Source organism: Dermacentor andersoni, chromosome 4 (genome assembly GCF_023375885.2).
Source record: "Dermacentor andersoni chromosome 4, qqDerAnde1_hic_scaffold, whole genome shotgun sequence".
Classification (NCBI taxonomy): domain Eukaryota; kingdom Metazoa; phylum Arthropoda; class Arachnida; order Ixodida; family Ixodidae; genus Dermacentor; species Dermacentor andersoni.
The window spans coordinates 21,395,046-21,409,899 of NC_092817.1; the positions used below are offsets into that span (position 1 = coordinate 21,395,046).

General features: G+C 43.8%; 1 protein-coding gene across 4 annotated transcripts in view; it reads left to right on the forward strand.

Annotated features, from left to right (window-relative positions):
- Positions 1-3,453: 3,453 nt before the first annotated feature.
- Positions 3,454-14,854, forward strand: part of LOC126536002 (putative fatty acyl-CoA reductase CG5065) — a 95,343-nt gene continuing 83,942 nt past the window's right edge. For 3 of the 4 annotated variants that reach the window (XM_055073482.2, XM_050182887.3, XM_055073481.2), the window contains exons 1-6: positions 3,454-3,768; positions 4,810-4,910; positions 8,889-9,005; positions 9,186-9,361; positions 9,568-9,644; positions 13,467-13,569. In XM_055073482.2, the coding sequence (XP_054929457.1) occupies positions 4,824-4,910; positions 8,889-9,005; positions 9,186-9,361; positions 9,568-9,644; positions 13,467-13,569 (560 nt within the window). In that variant the 5' untranslated portion in view covers positions 3,454-3,768; positions 4,810-4,823. Of the gene's footprint in view, positions 3,769-3,891; positions 4,065-4,809; positions 4,911-8,888; positions 9,006-9,185; positions 9,362-9,567; positions 9,645-13,466; positions 13,570-14,854 lie in introns of those variants that run through there. The other variant, XM_055073480.2, reaches the window with a different exon arrangement.

Genomic DNA, 14,854 nt, shown 5'->3' on the forward strand with positions numbered 1-14,854 from the left:
TTTTATACAGCATCTTTACAGCACTACCAGGCCGGGTAGTTTGGCGGAAAGAACGCAACAGCTTATACGGCCGTCAGCTGCCTCTTCCTTACGGGTGTCATAATTATCCTAATCTCCGCATCAACGTCGTGCAACTTCGCATACAGGTATCTGTATTTGAACCATATGTGCCAGCTTAATACACGTGTAATGAAATTATGATAACCACTGCGTCTTATCAAACGTATTGGTTTTGCAAATGAGCATCACAGCTGACGGAACGACATACTGTAAGTGAAGCACAAGAGAACAAGGACAAAAGGAGGATACAACACTTGAAGAAATGAAGAATTAGTAGGCATACAGCAAACAAGCGATGACGGAGAACACACAATGATGCATCGGGTGTTCTGCGACATCGGTTTGCGTACTTACGGTGTTATGGAGATCAACGGCATAAAAACGTAACTTCAAGCGTACTCCCTCAACCTCCGCCGCATTCATTATGATAGTCAACGCCTAAACAAAATGAGGCACTATTCTTTGCCAAGAGTAGACCTTCTTACAGCAAGTCTATGTAATGACTCGCAGACGAAAGCATGCTTTCGAAAATGTTTTACCGCCGTAGTATTCGAACGCCAACGGCCAGGAAACACACTGATACCAATAGGCTGTCGGCTGTCGATGGTTAATCGAGCACAAAAACCTTGACGCTATGACTAAAAAGCAGCTTCAACAATCAAATTAAAAGAAAATCAACTGCCTATTTGCCTGAGGTAAAAAAGCATCCTTAGACACCTCGATTGTTCATGTCAATGGTTTGTGTAAATTAAAAAATTCAGCATGTTCAGCGCCCCTAGCAGAGAAAGCACAAAGTAAACTATTCGACCAAATTACAGTAGCTCCACTTGCGCGCTTACGCTGAAACGCGCCTCGATTGATTTTTCGCCCTCTGTGGCCATTTGTTGAACTTGAGAGTGTGCGGGGCCTGGCGACATGGCCACGCGGCCATCCGCAGCCCATCTGTTTTGGGAGTGCCAGCGACACGCTCAACAGCGGGACCACCTCCTGAGGGCGGTGCGAGTGTCGTCCTACGAGGAGTGGATTAGACCGGCAACTGGCTCGATGGAGTCAGACAGGGCCATTCTGGACTCACTCTTGGCTTTCGCCAAGGACGCGCAGCTTCTAGGACGGCTCTGAATACGCCTCCCCCTCCTCTTCCTATTCCCGATTATAGGCCTTCGCGCCATCCCTTAATAAATACATTTTGTCATCATCATTATATGATGTGGCCTTCAGTTCGTGCAATTAAAGCTACAGATATTTGTTATTGCATGTTTAGAAGTTGGACTGGGGGCCTAAACCAGCATCGTTGTCAACTCCAACAAGAGCAGTAGCGGACATGCCAGTTGTGTGCAAACGACGCTTTTACCGACAGTTCCTCAAGCGCGATTTCAAGTATGCGGTCAAAGAAGATATGTGCATTACCAAAGATGCAATGACATTTTAGAACGCAGCTGTTAGGCGCTCATTCCTGCAATGAGCGTCGGCGTGCCTCGGCGTCGTAGCTCAGCGTTACCGAGCGAACGAGCACAGCGAAAGGTGAAAGCCAGCGCGGGGTGCAGTAGGTGGGGGATGAAATATGCGAGGAGGAAAGCGGAGAGGAAGGTGCAGCAGGCGGAAAGCGGAGCGAAAGTGTGAGAAGAAAGGCGTAGTTCGAAAATTAATGGCTAAGAGATGGCGCCAGAGTAGCGCGCGTCGTCTGGGGCATATAGAGTTTCTCACTACATTATATTGGTCTGAGTTATGAGAACGCACTACGTCGCGAATGGCATTTAAGCTTTAATGCAATTAAGCATGTCCGTGTGGCACCCCGCGAATTATATTAAAGTTTAAGGTATTAGCCAGTTAATGTCATTTTCTGTGCCCGTGTGGCAGGGGTATGAGGCATGTCTGGGGAGTCTGTCGGCGGCGAGCGAGGCAACCGCGCCGCACTTCGCTCCATTTGCAACGTGACGCACGAGACAGACTGTCTGCGCTAACTAATATATCGCGAAATTAAAACACTTAGAGCTGCGCTCAAATTTCACGTTAAGGGGTATCGTAATCGTCGGTGATTTTTTTTTTTTTTTTGCTTCCGAGTTCGTAATTATTTCCCAGTGCACGCACAACATATTGTGGTGGTACCGTTGACTGTCGAACTCGGGAGGTTCATCCACGCTCATCCCTGCATACAGTATGATGATTTTTTTTACATAACATACGTAATTTTAACCATGTATTTACACTCGGAGAGATCACACCAGGAAGTTTCTAGTGAATCCACCTGTGAAATTTGCAACAAGACTTCTGTGCTGGCACTTGTGGAGCTCGGCAGCGCGTACATTCTTGCCTCATGCTCACAGAATCCGGCATTGGAAGGTTCCAAGGCTACCGCAATTTATGTTTGTGCTAATTAAGACTGGCATATCACCCTCAATGTTCAATTGGAGGCGTGTTTGTGTTTTCCTGCACGAAACCGACGGCTGCGCCATATAACTATGCAGGAAAGGTACTCGCGCTTGTCGAAAACGCGACGAGCGATCGCCAGGAGCGATAACACGGGATGTATGTTGCTTGCGCCGACAGAATGCGCAAAAGATAACGTCGAGGAGCTCAAGAATCAGTGACAATTCTAACTAGAAAATTCCGTTTTCTGAACAACTGAAAACATGCTTTGTGCCCGCGATTGTCTTGAGTGTGCGTAGGAGGCATTATGCGAGCGTCTGGCTGCGAGCCTGTGTTAATTTGTGGCCACCTCGTGGCGTACCATCGCGTCGGCTGAGGCCGAGTTATGTCGAAAGATGCGCATGCAGCCACCCGCATAATTGTGCTTTCAAAGAGCATTAAATATAAGACCTCGGAATGGGGGAATGCTTGGAAATAAGATGTATGCGTCATACTTCATCTATAGTATTGTTTGGGATGTGTCAGGTGTTTCCTACGAAATGTTTGTAAAGCGAATTGCCTAGCTTTGTTCGCAATGTCGCCCATTCAGCACTTTCGCATCTACACGCAGTTTTCCTGTAAGGTTTAAATACCAAAATAACGAATGCTTGTAATTTTTTTCAGCTGATGCCGTCCGGCGGAGCCTCATACGGGAACTACTGCTGTTTACCTGGTATCACAACAATGGAAGAACGCACAAAAAGCCCGGCCGAAACGAGCATATTTTATAGAGCAAAATATACATTCCCTCATTTCATAAGGCCTCTTCGTCTACTTTATGGAATTGGACGTTGCACAGAGGACAGTTTCGATGAAGGCTTGTAAAGATACCGCACCACGACGGAGCGCGGTTGAGTAAAGCAACAACAAATGCCGCGCCGATCAGCGCAAACCTGAGTAGCGCGTACAAGCTAGCGTTCAAAACGCGCGCGCACAAAACCGGGAACGGGAGTTGTGGTTCAGGTGTTCACACCATCCGCTTGGTGCGCTATAGTCAATTCGGCTACTGGGGTCTATGGGAGTGTCCGGCGGTCCGGCCTTGTTGAATTTGTGTTCTGTGGTGTAGTGTGGTGAACTGTGTGTAGGATCCCCGTACTCTTTGGCACCATGGATGTCCGGTAGCTCCGATGTGTGGAAGTCGTCGTCAGAGATTTCGTTTGTTATTCTTTGTCACCTCCGATATCACCCACCACCCCAACAATAAGCGTTGTATAGTAATACGCGACCTGCAACAGGCCTCCGCTGGTGCGAGTGATTACACGGTCGACGGCTGCTGAGCTACCTTGTCAACCCGGAAAGCAGGTAGGGCCGGCCTTCTCTCCTCAGCTCGCCGGTTATCTCTGCGGAAGTGGGCACCGGTGCTGAAGGTGTAGTTTGAGCACTTTTTGCTATCCACCGAGATTCCACATCTTGCGGGCAGTCCGAACGCCGCACTCCCAAAGAGCGGAGGATGTGTCATTGCGCAAGGGTGCTTTTGCGCTGGGCGTTTCCTGCCAGCCGGTCCGTGATCGCTGCTTTCGCACCGCATTGTGCGTTTTGCTTGCACGACGACTCGTTTTACTGAAGTTGTGCCTGTGTGGACAAAACATTTGTAAGCGGTACGTGTGCCAACTAGACGGCGGACTTAACCTTGGCTAACACCGTATTTCTGTTCAACAACTGATGTTTTTTTTTAATGTTAGGTCTCGCACCGGGCTGATATACGTTCCAGCACCCTTAAACGTGCGCATTGATGGTGTCAGTTTCTCGTAGTACTACATTCAGCGCCTAATTTCTAACGCAAACATCTGACAATCATAGTGCCGTACGTTTTAGTGTTGGTTGACACGCTCCGTTATGCATGCCGGCAGAACCGGCATCCTTAAAACATATTCGTAAAATACAAGGCGGTGCCATTTCCCTGCTTTATTTTTCGACTTAAATATTCAGGCCTAACTTCCGATGCAAACTCCAGGTATCCGTGTCCAACGTTTTGTCCGTGTCCGAAGGTAAACATCGGCGAGCTCTGCCATATGCAAGTTGTCAAATGACTCTACTTGAAATGACAATGAAAAAAAAAAAAAAGGAAGGGAGCGTGCAAACACGTAATTCCTTACATTTACTGTAGTGCACTAGTACTTTTGGTTAATAAGCAGTGAAAAATGTCATATTTTGAGCCGCCGCATTTTAAGAAGTGCTGTAGGCTTGTACCCAATTCAACATTATGTTCCAGTTGTTTCAGCGCGCTTGTGACGAATAATAAATTGTATATTGAGATGTACTTCAATGTTCCGTGAGCCGCAGGCAGCGTTTCACGTGTGCACATTTTCGCTTCTAATGTGCTAACACTGTCTCTACCTGCAGTAGAAACACCAGCCATGAGTGACACAGATGAATTGGCTGTGCAAGAATTCTACAAGGGAAAAAGTGTGCTCATCACGGGGGTGACAGGCTTCCTTGGTAAGGTATGCATTTGAATTTGGATACCTCCTCTTTACTGTGCTCTTCTTTTTATGTGATCCACTTTTGACTTTGACGTACAGCTCCTGCTTCCCACTGCATGTATTATGACAATGTGTTTTCATTGGAGATGTGACATACAACTGTGTATAGACTAATGTGAGTACGGTACCCCTGGCACATGAGCACCACAAATTATTTGACGACTAATGTCAAAATTGCTTAACATAATTATTTCTAACATCAAGATTTAATGTCATGAGGCGACTCAGAAACATGTGCCTGGAATTTCGTAAAATTTTACCTGAACATAAATGTTTGCTCATTGAAATTTTTTTACTGCGATCCAAATCTGTTATCAAATAATTTTAGTAGAAAATGTGCCCACTTTTTCTTCATAGTTTATAAAATAACCTTGAGAAAAAACGCATTGCAGCTGTGTCAAATACAGTGGAAAAAAATTTGCTGCCTTGTCTGCAGTTTATAACAAGAAACATAAAATATATACTTTGTTGTTTAATATAGCTATTATGTATAAAAATACATATTGTGTAACATAAGCTTTAAGTACAAAAGTGCACATTCTATGAGCAAATGAATTGTGGCGAGGACATGAGGCTGCAAATGACATTAAGTTAAATTGCATTAAATTGTGTGTGTTTGCCACTTACCTAATAACATTTACTGCATGCATGTCACAGATGTTATAAGCCATTGTCAAAACCAAAATGTTGAGTGAAGGGGCAGACATGCAAACTGTGTGTGACACAGTGATTGTTTACTTTTTGCCTTGGGTACTTGCCATCCTCACCTCTTTCATCATGTCTCTGCTAAGGCTCTGGTAGCAACATTTATGCATTATAAGTGTAACATTCAAATGTTTAGTGTCGCCATAAAGCACTGAAAGCAGATTAGAGTGGCCAGGAATAGGACACGGAGCCTTCGTGTCTTAGTTTCACTCCTGATAAGGCAGTGCTGAACGAAGGCCATTCCTTTATAATTTCAAACAATGTTGGCCACAAATTTCATAATGACAGACATTATTCTTCATGAAAGATTAATATACCTAAAAACAAATAATGGGGCTTTCTTCTTATTTCTATTGCAGCTGATGCAGACAGGTAGAGTATTTGAAAAGCTAAACTTGCAGATAAGTTTGTTATCAGCGACAAATGTTCTCTCACATTTTACTGAAAAATAGTAGTCCCAGCCATTTGCTTCTCGCATCTTGACCTGAATTGTTGCGCTGAGTTGCAATGTGATTGCACAATAGCATGTGTCCTACCAACTCCCACTTTGAGATACAAACATGTGTGGCATTCTACGACAAGGATGCTTCTAATGCTCCAGTTCATTTTTTTGTACGTTGGGAAACCATAGCTCGCTTCTTGTTTCTGTTTCATAGACCTTCTTATAGTGAGCAGCTGCAGACATCAATACTGTCGACACAGGCAGAACTCTGCAGCAGACAGTCTGGCAATGTCAGCTGTCCCATTTTTTGTCACCCACAAGGTAGGGAAATGTGAGCCTAAGTTTGTACATCTTGCTGCTTTCATATCACTTCATATGAAAGCGCAGCTGTCAAGCACAGCTGCTGTCAAAGCCATTGCAAAATCCTGGAACAGATGCTCTTCTATTGTGGCTTTTGAAATATGACACAAACCCAAAGCACCAGCTCTAGTTTGTGTGCAGTTTTACACTCATTTAGCATACAAAGACATGGCTGTCACACTTGGGTAATGTCTTTTGTTGCAAGCATTGACGTGGCTACCTGCGTGCACGTGGCTACCTTCTCAAAACTTTGATGTCGCTTTCAGTTTCTTGTACATCTGGATGTCTCCTGCTTAGTAATTTCTCCTTTTTCTTTTTATGTCTCGCTTGTGCTTCATGACAAGCCTGATGTTCTGAGATTTGTACATTCATCCAGAAAGTGAGATGGAAAACAAGTTATTGTGCAGTCAATGCATGAGTCCCCATTTCTGTTTAATGTCTTGTTTTCTTTAAAACTTGTTTACAGCTTTGTATATTCTGTCAATTAGAAGTACAGTCATTGAATCTTCTCAGCTGTCGCATTTAGTCCCACCAAGTGTTCATGCTTTTTCCTAATGGAAAAATAATTAAAGCTTTTATGCGTTTCTTTATGTTGGACAATCTTGCTGGTGAGGGCAGAATTTGCTCTTTCAGCAGAACAAGAAAAAATGGTGGGCTAGATAAGTGTTTTATTCAGTTGAATAATATCAAAGCATTTCTGCATAGCTTTTCTTGGGGGTTTTTACAACCTGCAATGCTTGAAACCTTTATGGAGGCTATGAAACTGAGCACTGTGAAGCAGCCGTTGTTATCAGGTGTGCGCCAGGCTCTTCAGTCTATCTCTAGCACCTATTGGGATTGCAAATCGAAGAATGACGACTAGTGCATGGATTGTCAGATAACAAATGTCTCATTGTACCTTAGCACAATAACATTTCAGACCATTGCCCTTTATTTCATAAGCCATGCTTGGGCTATTATTACAAGTTCTAATTTTTCGAGCCTGACAATGGCATTGTGCTTGAGTTGGGTGCACATTCAAATGCTTCTATTTTGACAATCTTACATTTTGCTTTCTTTTTTTCTGCATACACGAGGCTCTTGAGCACATGTCACTGAAAAGAAATTTGCTTTTGTCTGTGGAAGCTTTTTTTTTTTCACCAATGCCAGCCACACCACAATGGTATTGCATCCAGTGTCACGCAGTACTGTAAGTGGTCTCATTTTGCAGTTGCTGTTAGACCACAAGTGACATAAACATACTATACTCCACTTGATTTCCTGTACGCGCCTGATGTGCTATAGTTTTCATTATATCGTGCTGCAACCTGTTAGTGAGTGACAATATTTGCTGGGTAGTACAAGTCCCAGACCTCTGTAAGTTAGCTGTCAGCATGCTGTACAGCCTGACTGACTTGCTTTGTTTGTGTGTTCCGGCTACACTTCTTTATTTGGGTGTTTAATACCAGGAAAGGCACCTTCATACGCTGGCAGTATGTGTCTGATCTCGTTGAGAGTGCGCCCTCATTCTTCACTTAAACATACAAAAAACTGGGGTAAAGATGAAGTTGTCTCTAAAGCCGTGGGTTGTGGTGTTCCATTAAAAAAAAAAAAACAATTTTAACTGCCATACACAGGAACTTACAGGACTTGGGGAATGTAAGGAAAGATCATAGAGAGGCTGAACCTGTTGCAGAACACATTGCTGAGAGCACAATCGATACAAAATTGACTGCACGTGGTACAGCCAGCCAGTTACAGTATGAAGTTATGGGAATGTAGATAAAAAGTGTTGTTTAAATATCTGTTGAGACATTATTAGTTGCTGTTAAACAAATGAAAAACAAACAAACTAAACAACTGCATTGTTTCCTCTTAGCAAGATTACTTTGTGTGCACGCAAAGGCTAGGGAGACACAATTGCACCATTTACTGATGGGCACTGCTGGAAAATGTGCATTTGCGGCATAAGCATGTTTGTGTCCAGCAGTCCAACAGTAGCCAACGTCTCCACGCACAAGAACCAGCCAGACCCAGTCACAGTGGTAATACTATAGCAGCTTATTTAGTCTCCTATCAGTTTGATTAGTTGAGTAAACCATTTTTCAGGGGCCATGGCTCTGAGTTGATGTGGGTTAAGTGAATAGATGCCCATTGCAACATTATGTCATTGCAGATTGACTTCATGTCACTTGAGCGGTACATGAAAGCAGCAGTGCATTGAAACTGCGTCTACGACTTCTCATGTGCAGTGTATGCATTTTCCACAGCACTTTGCTCCCTCCTTGATGGAAGGCATGCTACAAAGCCTCCTATGCACAAAATTCAGTTTGATTGAAAATTGATTCAGTGTATGAAGATATGCATCTATGACATTGATTTCTGATCTGCACCATTTGAGCAACTTCAGCCCACGCTTGAAGCTTATGCCTTTACATCCTTTACATTTTCAGATCCTCCTTGAGAAGCTGCTGCGTTCCTGCCCAGGCATCAAGCAGATCTTTCTCTTGATACGGCCAAGAAAAGGATGCAAGTCAAAAGAACGACTGTCTTCACTGCTCAAATCTGAGGTTTAACAAACGTTTGCTTAATGCTTTTGGCATGTTGCTTTGACAGTGCTGTCAAATAGCCTATATGCTTAGAAATTGTTAAGCTATATCATTTACTGCATGGATAACCAGCGACACGCTTGCTTATCACAAACACAGGTGCCTACTACATAATGATTTTTTTCTTTTCCTTGCTTCTAGTGTTTTGAGCATGTGCATCGTGAACATGCTGGAGCACTGGAAAAGCTGGTGGCTGTCGATGGAGACCTAACAGAGCCTGGGCTAGGTCTGCAGCCTGCCGACTATGAGCTTCTCACACGGGAGGTGTCAGTAGTCTTCCATTCAGCAGCAACCATCAAGTTCAACGAAACACTTAGGTGCGCCCTGTGACACCTTTCTTTCTGTCATGGGTCTGCTTTCGTTTGTCACCAGCAATGGTATGACTGTGCTGTACAAGCTATTTTCTATAATTGAGTCTCTTTGGGACAATGTACACAATATACGATACGTAATATACAGTAAGTTTGGATGCTTGTTAGTTGGTAGCTTGTGCTAGTGCTTATGATTCCTATGTTCTCTGCAGGCAAGCTGTAGAAATGAATATGGAAGGAACTAGGAAAGTGCTCAAGCTTTGTCACGAAATGAAGAACCTCCAGGCAAGTCTGCTTCGTTTATGGCATAGCTAAGCAGTGTTAGCCAAGCCACCTTCAACCTTTTCTTTCTTAAATTTGTTGTGGGTGTCTTTGATATAGGTGCAGTGAATTGTGCCCAATCTTGTTTCTTATTGTCTTGTTGCCTTAACTGCCAGTATGCATTTCAGGCATGTCCTGATTGGGCTGTTTCACTGCTTCAAAACACACACAAGGCTGTCTGAAAAGTATCCGACCATGCTCCTGGAAAAATAGAAGTATTGTCCAGTGTTTTTGTCATACTAATCCCTTTCAAAATACTAGTTTTCTTCAGCATCCATGCTCCAAGTCCCGCACTATTTCCACTTCTCTTAACAGTCTTGGAACCACTTGTCAGGAAGTGCTGCTAAGGCAGTTGTCATATTGCACTTGATGTCATCTGAGGTTCGAAAGTGTGTTCTTTCAAGTGCCTTTCGATTTTTAACAGCCAAAAGTCATGCAGAAATACTTCTGGAGACTAGAGCTTGACAAACTACCGAAACATTGTATTGTGCCAAAAAAGACTGAGCCATATGATCCGCACGAATGGGGGCGCGATCCTGGTCTTCGAATTTATCTTTCAAAATCCTTGGTAAAATCTTTCTGGTACACACAGCATACTCAAATAGTCTTTAAAATGGCATTCATAGCATCTTAGTTGCTATTCCAGCAAATTTTCTGATAGTAAGCCAATGATCTCTCCTTATCGTAGTTTGCGCTTCATAAAGAATCTCATCATTACACGTTGAACACATCCCATAGTGTGGCTCATTCTCTACAGATGTTTGACCCTTCTTGAAGCCGGTTGTACCCCATTTTAATCTGCTTCATGACAATACCGTCATTTACAAACACTGTTTGCATCTCCCGAATTGCTTCTGGTTGGTTATTACCAAGCTTTGTTTGTAAATTTATGCAGGGTCTTTGTTAATTGTTAAATTCAGTCCATCATTTTAACTTGCTCAAAATTGCACTGAGTACTCAACACAACTGATCCTAAACAACAGCCGATGCTACTGAAGGACATGCAACCTGCAGGTTAAAGACATCATGGGCCCTACTCCCAAATTGCACAGAGTGGTAAACCTGTAGATTTCTGCAAAAAAAGAAAAGTGAGATACTTTTCGGACGGGCTTTGTATAAGTGGGAACAGAGATGAAGTTTTGCATTGAAAGAGTGGATCTAATGGCATTTGTTTCGTGGCAAGTCTAAAGATGATTGCCATTTAACGGCATCTTAGTAAACAGGATGAGGTGCTTTTTCTGGATATTTTGTGTGCTGTCATCAGCGCCGTGAGGTTGCATTGCTCGGTGACAAATTTCACTTATTCGTATGTTTATGCTTTAGCAATAAAAGGAAAAGGATGCTCAACAATCTTCTACCTGAATCAACTGATGTATCCACGTCCTGTGATGCATGGAAAGACCTCCTAGCAAAGCTGCACAGGTTTTTAGAAAGTGTCCGTGCTGTTGTGAAAAATGCATTGTTGCAAGCTTGTATATGCAAAATAACTTTTATTCAATGTGTCTTTTGTGCTGTTCTTTAGGTTAAAGTGTAATTCTTGAAGATGAAGTTGACCATTTAGGGATAGGGTTCACCATTAAAGGGGCCCTGAACCACCCCTCGGACTTGGTGAAATAACATAGTCCGTGGGTAGCATACGCTGTTGTGAAAATCACAGCCAAGTTCTGCTGTCATACGCGGTCCGTGGAGCTCGCAAGCGGAGCGCAAAGTCACCTTTTTCTTAAACGCTCTTGTTTCAAAAACCCCACGATCCTCGCTCTTTTCTGTGTGCTTTATTTCGTCATAAAGCATACTCCAATACACGGCTGCTATTGGTTGCTGGGCTCGGCTACACCGCAGCCGCCGCGAGGTGCCGCCACGAGTCCAGTGGCTAAGCGCACTGCACCTCTCTGAGGACAGCCGCGTTTGGCTTACATTTAGCGCGGCACAGACACCAAATTGGAAATTTGAACTGCGCGCCACGGTGACGTCTCCGCCATAGCCTTCGCAGTGCAAGGCATTGTTGGAGGAAGGGGAGCACAGCTGACGCCGTGTTTGATTGCCGATAACTCCGCTTCTGCTGAACGCATTGAAGTACTTTTTGCGGCAAAGTGGTTCTGGAATAGCCTATCTTCACTTCAAATGTCTTTCTCCACTTCAATAAAAGTGGCTCAGGGCCCCTTTAAAGGGGGCATGACACGGCCACCCAACAATTTGGGGTTTACCGCGAGAAATTGTAATAGAGGGTTTATTATGGCTATGCACGTGTTAAAACTGGGCAGTAAAAACATATTTCTGTCCGAAATATGAGCTAGAACTCCCAGGCTCTGAGCCCTGCCCTTCGGCGCCATATTGCCATGCCATGTGTGATGTCATGTGCTGCATGGAACTGAGCCATCGTCCGATACAAAATCAGCCCACGTACCATGTGACGTCGGCGCTTAGGTGCTGTTTGTTTCCGTATTTGCTCTGGATATTGCGTGCCATGTCTTCGATGCCATCAACTTCACATGAAGAAGCAAGCGACGAATCTTAGAGCAGCAAAAGCAGCGATTCTGTTGTATACGCTGAAGATATTTACTTCGACCCCATCGCCACCAGCTCAAGTGGTTAGACATGGCCTCCTAGACTGGTGTGCACTGGCTGGTGCGTGCAAATCTTGGAGGCTGTGGATGAAGACAGCGTAGTAAATGTCAGCATAGATGGCAACATTAGTGTTGCACGAAATGCAGCTGTCTTTCCGTGTACTATTGAGTACTAAGTTTATTTCATCTTATTTCATGCATGCTGCGCTGCTTAGCCACTCGTTCACAGGAGATGGTCTCTGGTGCTACTTCACCCTATGCAAATTGCTATGCGCACAGATTGTTTGCTGGTATGCATTCTATGCATGCATGTCTCTCGGATCTGTACTCAACAACACTGATTTTGCCCAGCTGCCGGGCATTCCAACCAGTATTTTTTTTTTCCACTCTATAGTTGCTTGCGGTATACGTAAACAAATGCCTGTGCACATGTGCCTGTGGCGCAAGGATTTGGCGCAATGTACGCTTTGGCTGAACCTTTCCTTGAACTTGCTTTATTGCACCCGATATCTGTAAAAAAAAAAGTAGCAAGGCTGATGTTTGGCTGAGGCACTGCCTGCTGCATGGGTCAGTGTGCGAACACGGTGGGCATCACGTCTGGTCGTGCCCTCAGTTTTTTGACAGGTATCCGAAACTTGGCGAGCAGGTGCAAATAATCATCGTAGCTGGCTGGCATGAAGTGTTTTGAGAACAAAAAAAAGTTCGATGAGCGCCAGTCCTTCCTGCCCACATTCATCTCCCAAGCCTTATGCTTGACGGGCTCCTTGGGGAGCCTGAATAACGATACGCAGCACTCTTTGCTCCTTTAGCTCTGGCACCCTACAGTGCTACATAGGTGCCGCGGTGGCTGAACAAAACAGAAGTTTCCCACATGAGCGCACAGCTGAAACATTGATTCTTCGCTGGCGTATACATGCTCGCTTGGCAAGCATGCAGCTTGTGACATCATGGCTCACGTGCATGCCAATATTGCTCGACCCTTATGCTGTTCGAGTGTAACATAAAAAAAATTTCTATTACAGGTTACGGGCTGGCTGAAATGCGCTAAAGGTTTGCTAATGTGCTCTTGAACACACGTGGATTACCTCACACAATACAGATTATGATCGAAAAATGTGTCATGCCCCCTTTAAAAGCTACGAAACTGGACCACATAACTGCATAATCTGAATGACCCTCAAAATGCAACTGATTTGTAAATTATTGTCCTTTCCGTTTTCAGGCAGTGGTGCATGTGTCTACTGCATATTGCAATTGTGACTGCAAGAAGCTAGATGAACGAATATATCCATCTCACATACACCCTCAAGATATTATTTCTTGTACAAAGTAAGTTTTTTTTTTATTGTGTTACCGTATTGTAAAAAAAAGCTTTTGCTTCCTTTTTAGCTTTGTTTGCAATTAAAGACAAAAGGGTATTCATGAACTGAAGCAAACCAATCGTGGATGTGTGTAAATCTTCTTACATTGAATCAAACTAGAAGCCCCTGGATATTGTCACTCAGTAGTTGACCAGGAAAAAAATTTTTTACTGTGGTTGTCGTACTGTGGTTCAGTGCGCCAAGCTCGGAGTTGGCAGTTCGAAGTAAGCGCGGAGTTCGAAAGATGTGCATTAGGATACTGTGGTTGTCGTAGCATATTGGTAAAAGGACCATATGCATTCTGAATGAATTATTCGGCCATCATTGTTTATTTAACTGTATTTATTGTGAAGAAAGGCAGCAAATGAACATACATAAGAGACAAACAAGTTTAAGTATGTTTTTCACTACTCTATTTTCTTGACCTCAAATGCATACAGTATATGTGCTCACCATGGGATGGCTTCAGTTCCCATCTGATTAACTGAATTATGGTTTTCTTGCCAAAAGTGGTGTTAGGCTAGTTTGCTGCTTGGCCTCTGCCTGATTTTTTCTTTTATTTGGTCCCTGACTTTTGTTTTTGTAGGTGACTTTTAAAGTTGCAGCATCATTATTTTGTAACACAAAAATTTTGTTCAGCACTAGGGAATACTTTTTAAAGTGCAACATTTTCCTTCTATGTAGTGCTGTAAAGCATGCATAAGCCTTAAAGATGTACAGTGTTTCTTGCCTGTCTAGTTAAACATGTGTAGTGACCGAAAAGCTGGCAGATTAGCTAGGAAGCCTTCTGCTGTCTGTTGCATGTTAAATACATTAAACTTGTGTATGTGTATTTTATTTGTGCATTCATAATCAGGCTATTTGTCAACCACTGGAAGTAATCTCCAATTACCCTGTATTGCGCCAGCTGACCTTATCTTATGCCTGCGAATTTCCTGATTTCATCACACCACCCAATTTTCTGCCGTCCTGGACCACCACTTCCCTTCTCTCGGCACCCATTCTGTAAATCTAATAGACCTTCACTTATCTTTCCTAGCATTCATGGCCTGCCAAGCTCCATTCTTTTTTTACTCTTAATGTCAACTATAGTCGAGTACAACTTTAGAAAAAAGGGACGTTTACTCCTCCAAGGCAGATGCACACGAGCCTCCACCAATGGGTGCGCACGCTAGACTGACGTCACGAGCCAGACTGCCGGTGGCCCGCGCTTCGAACTGGGCCGAGTCGTGTCAGTCGTGTGTGTCTGCCCC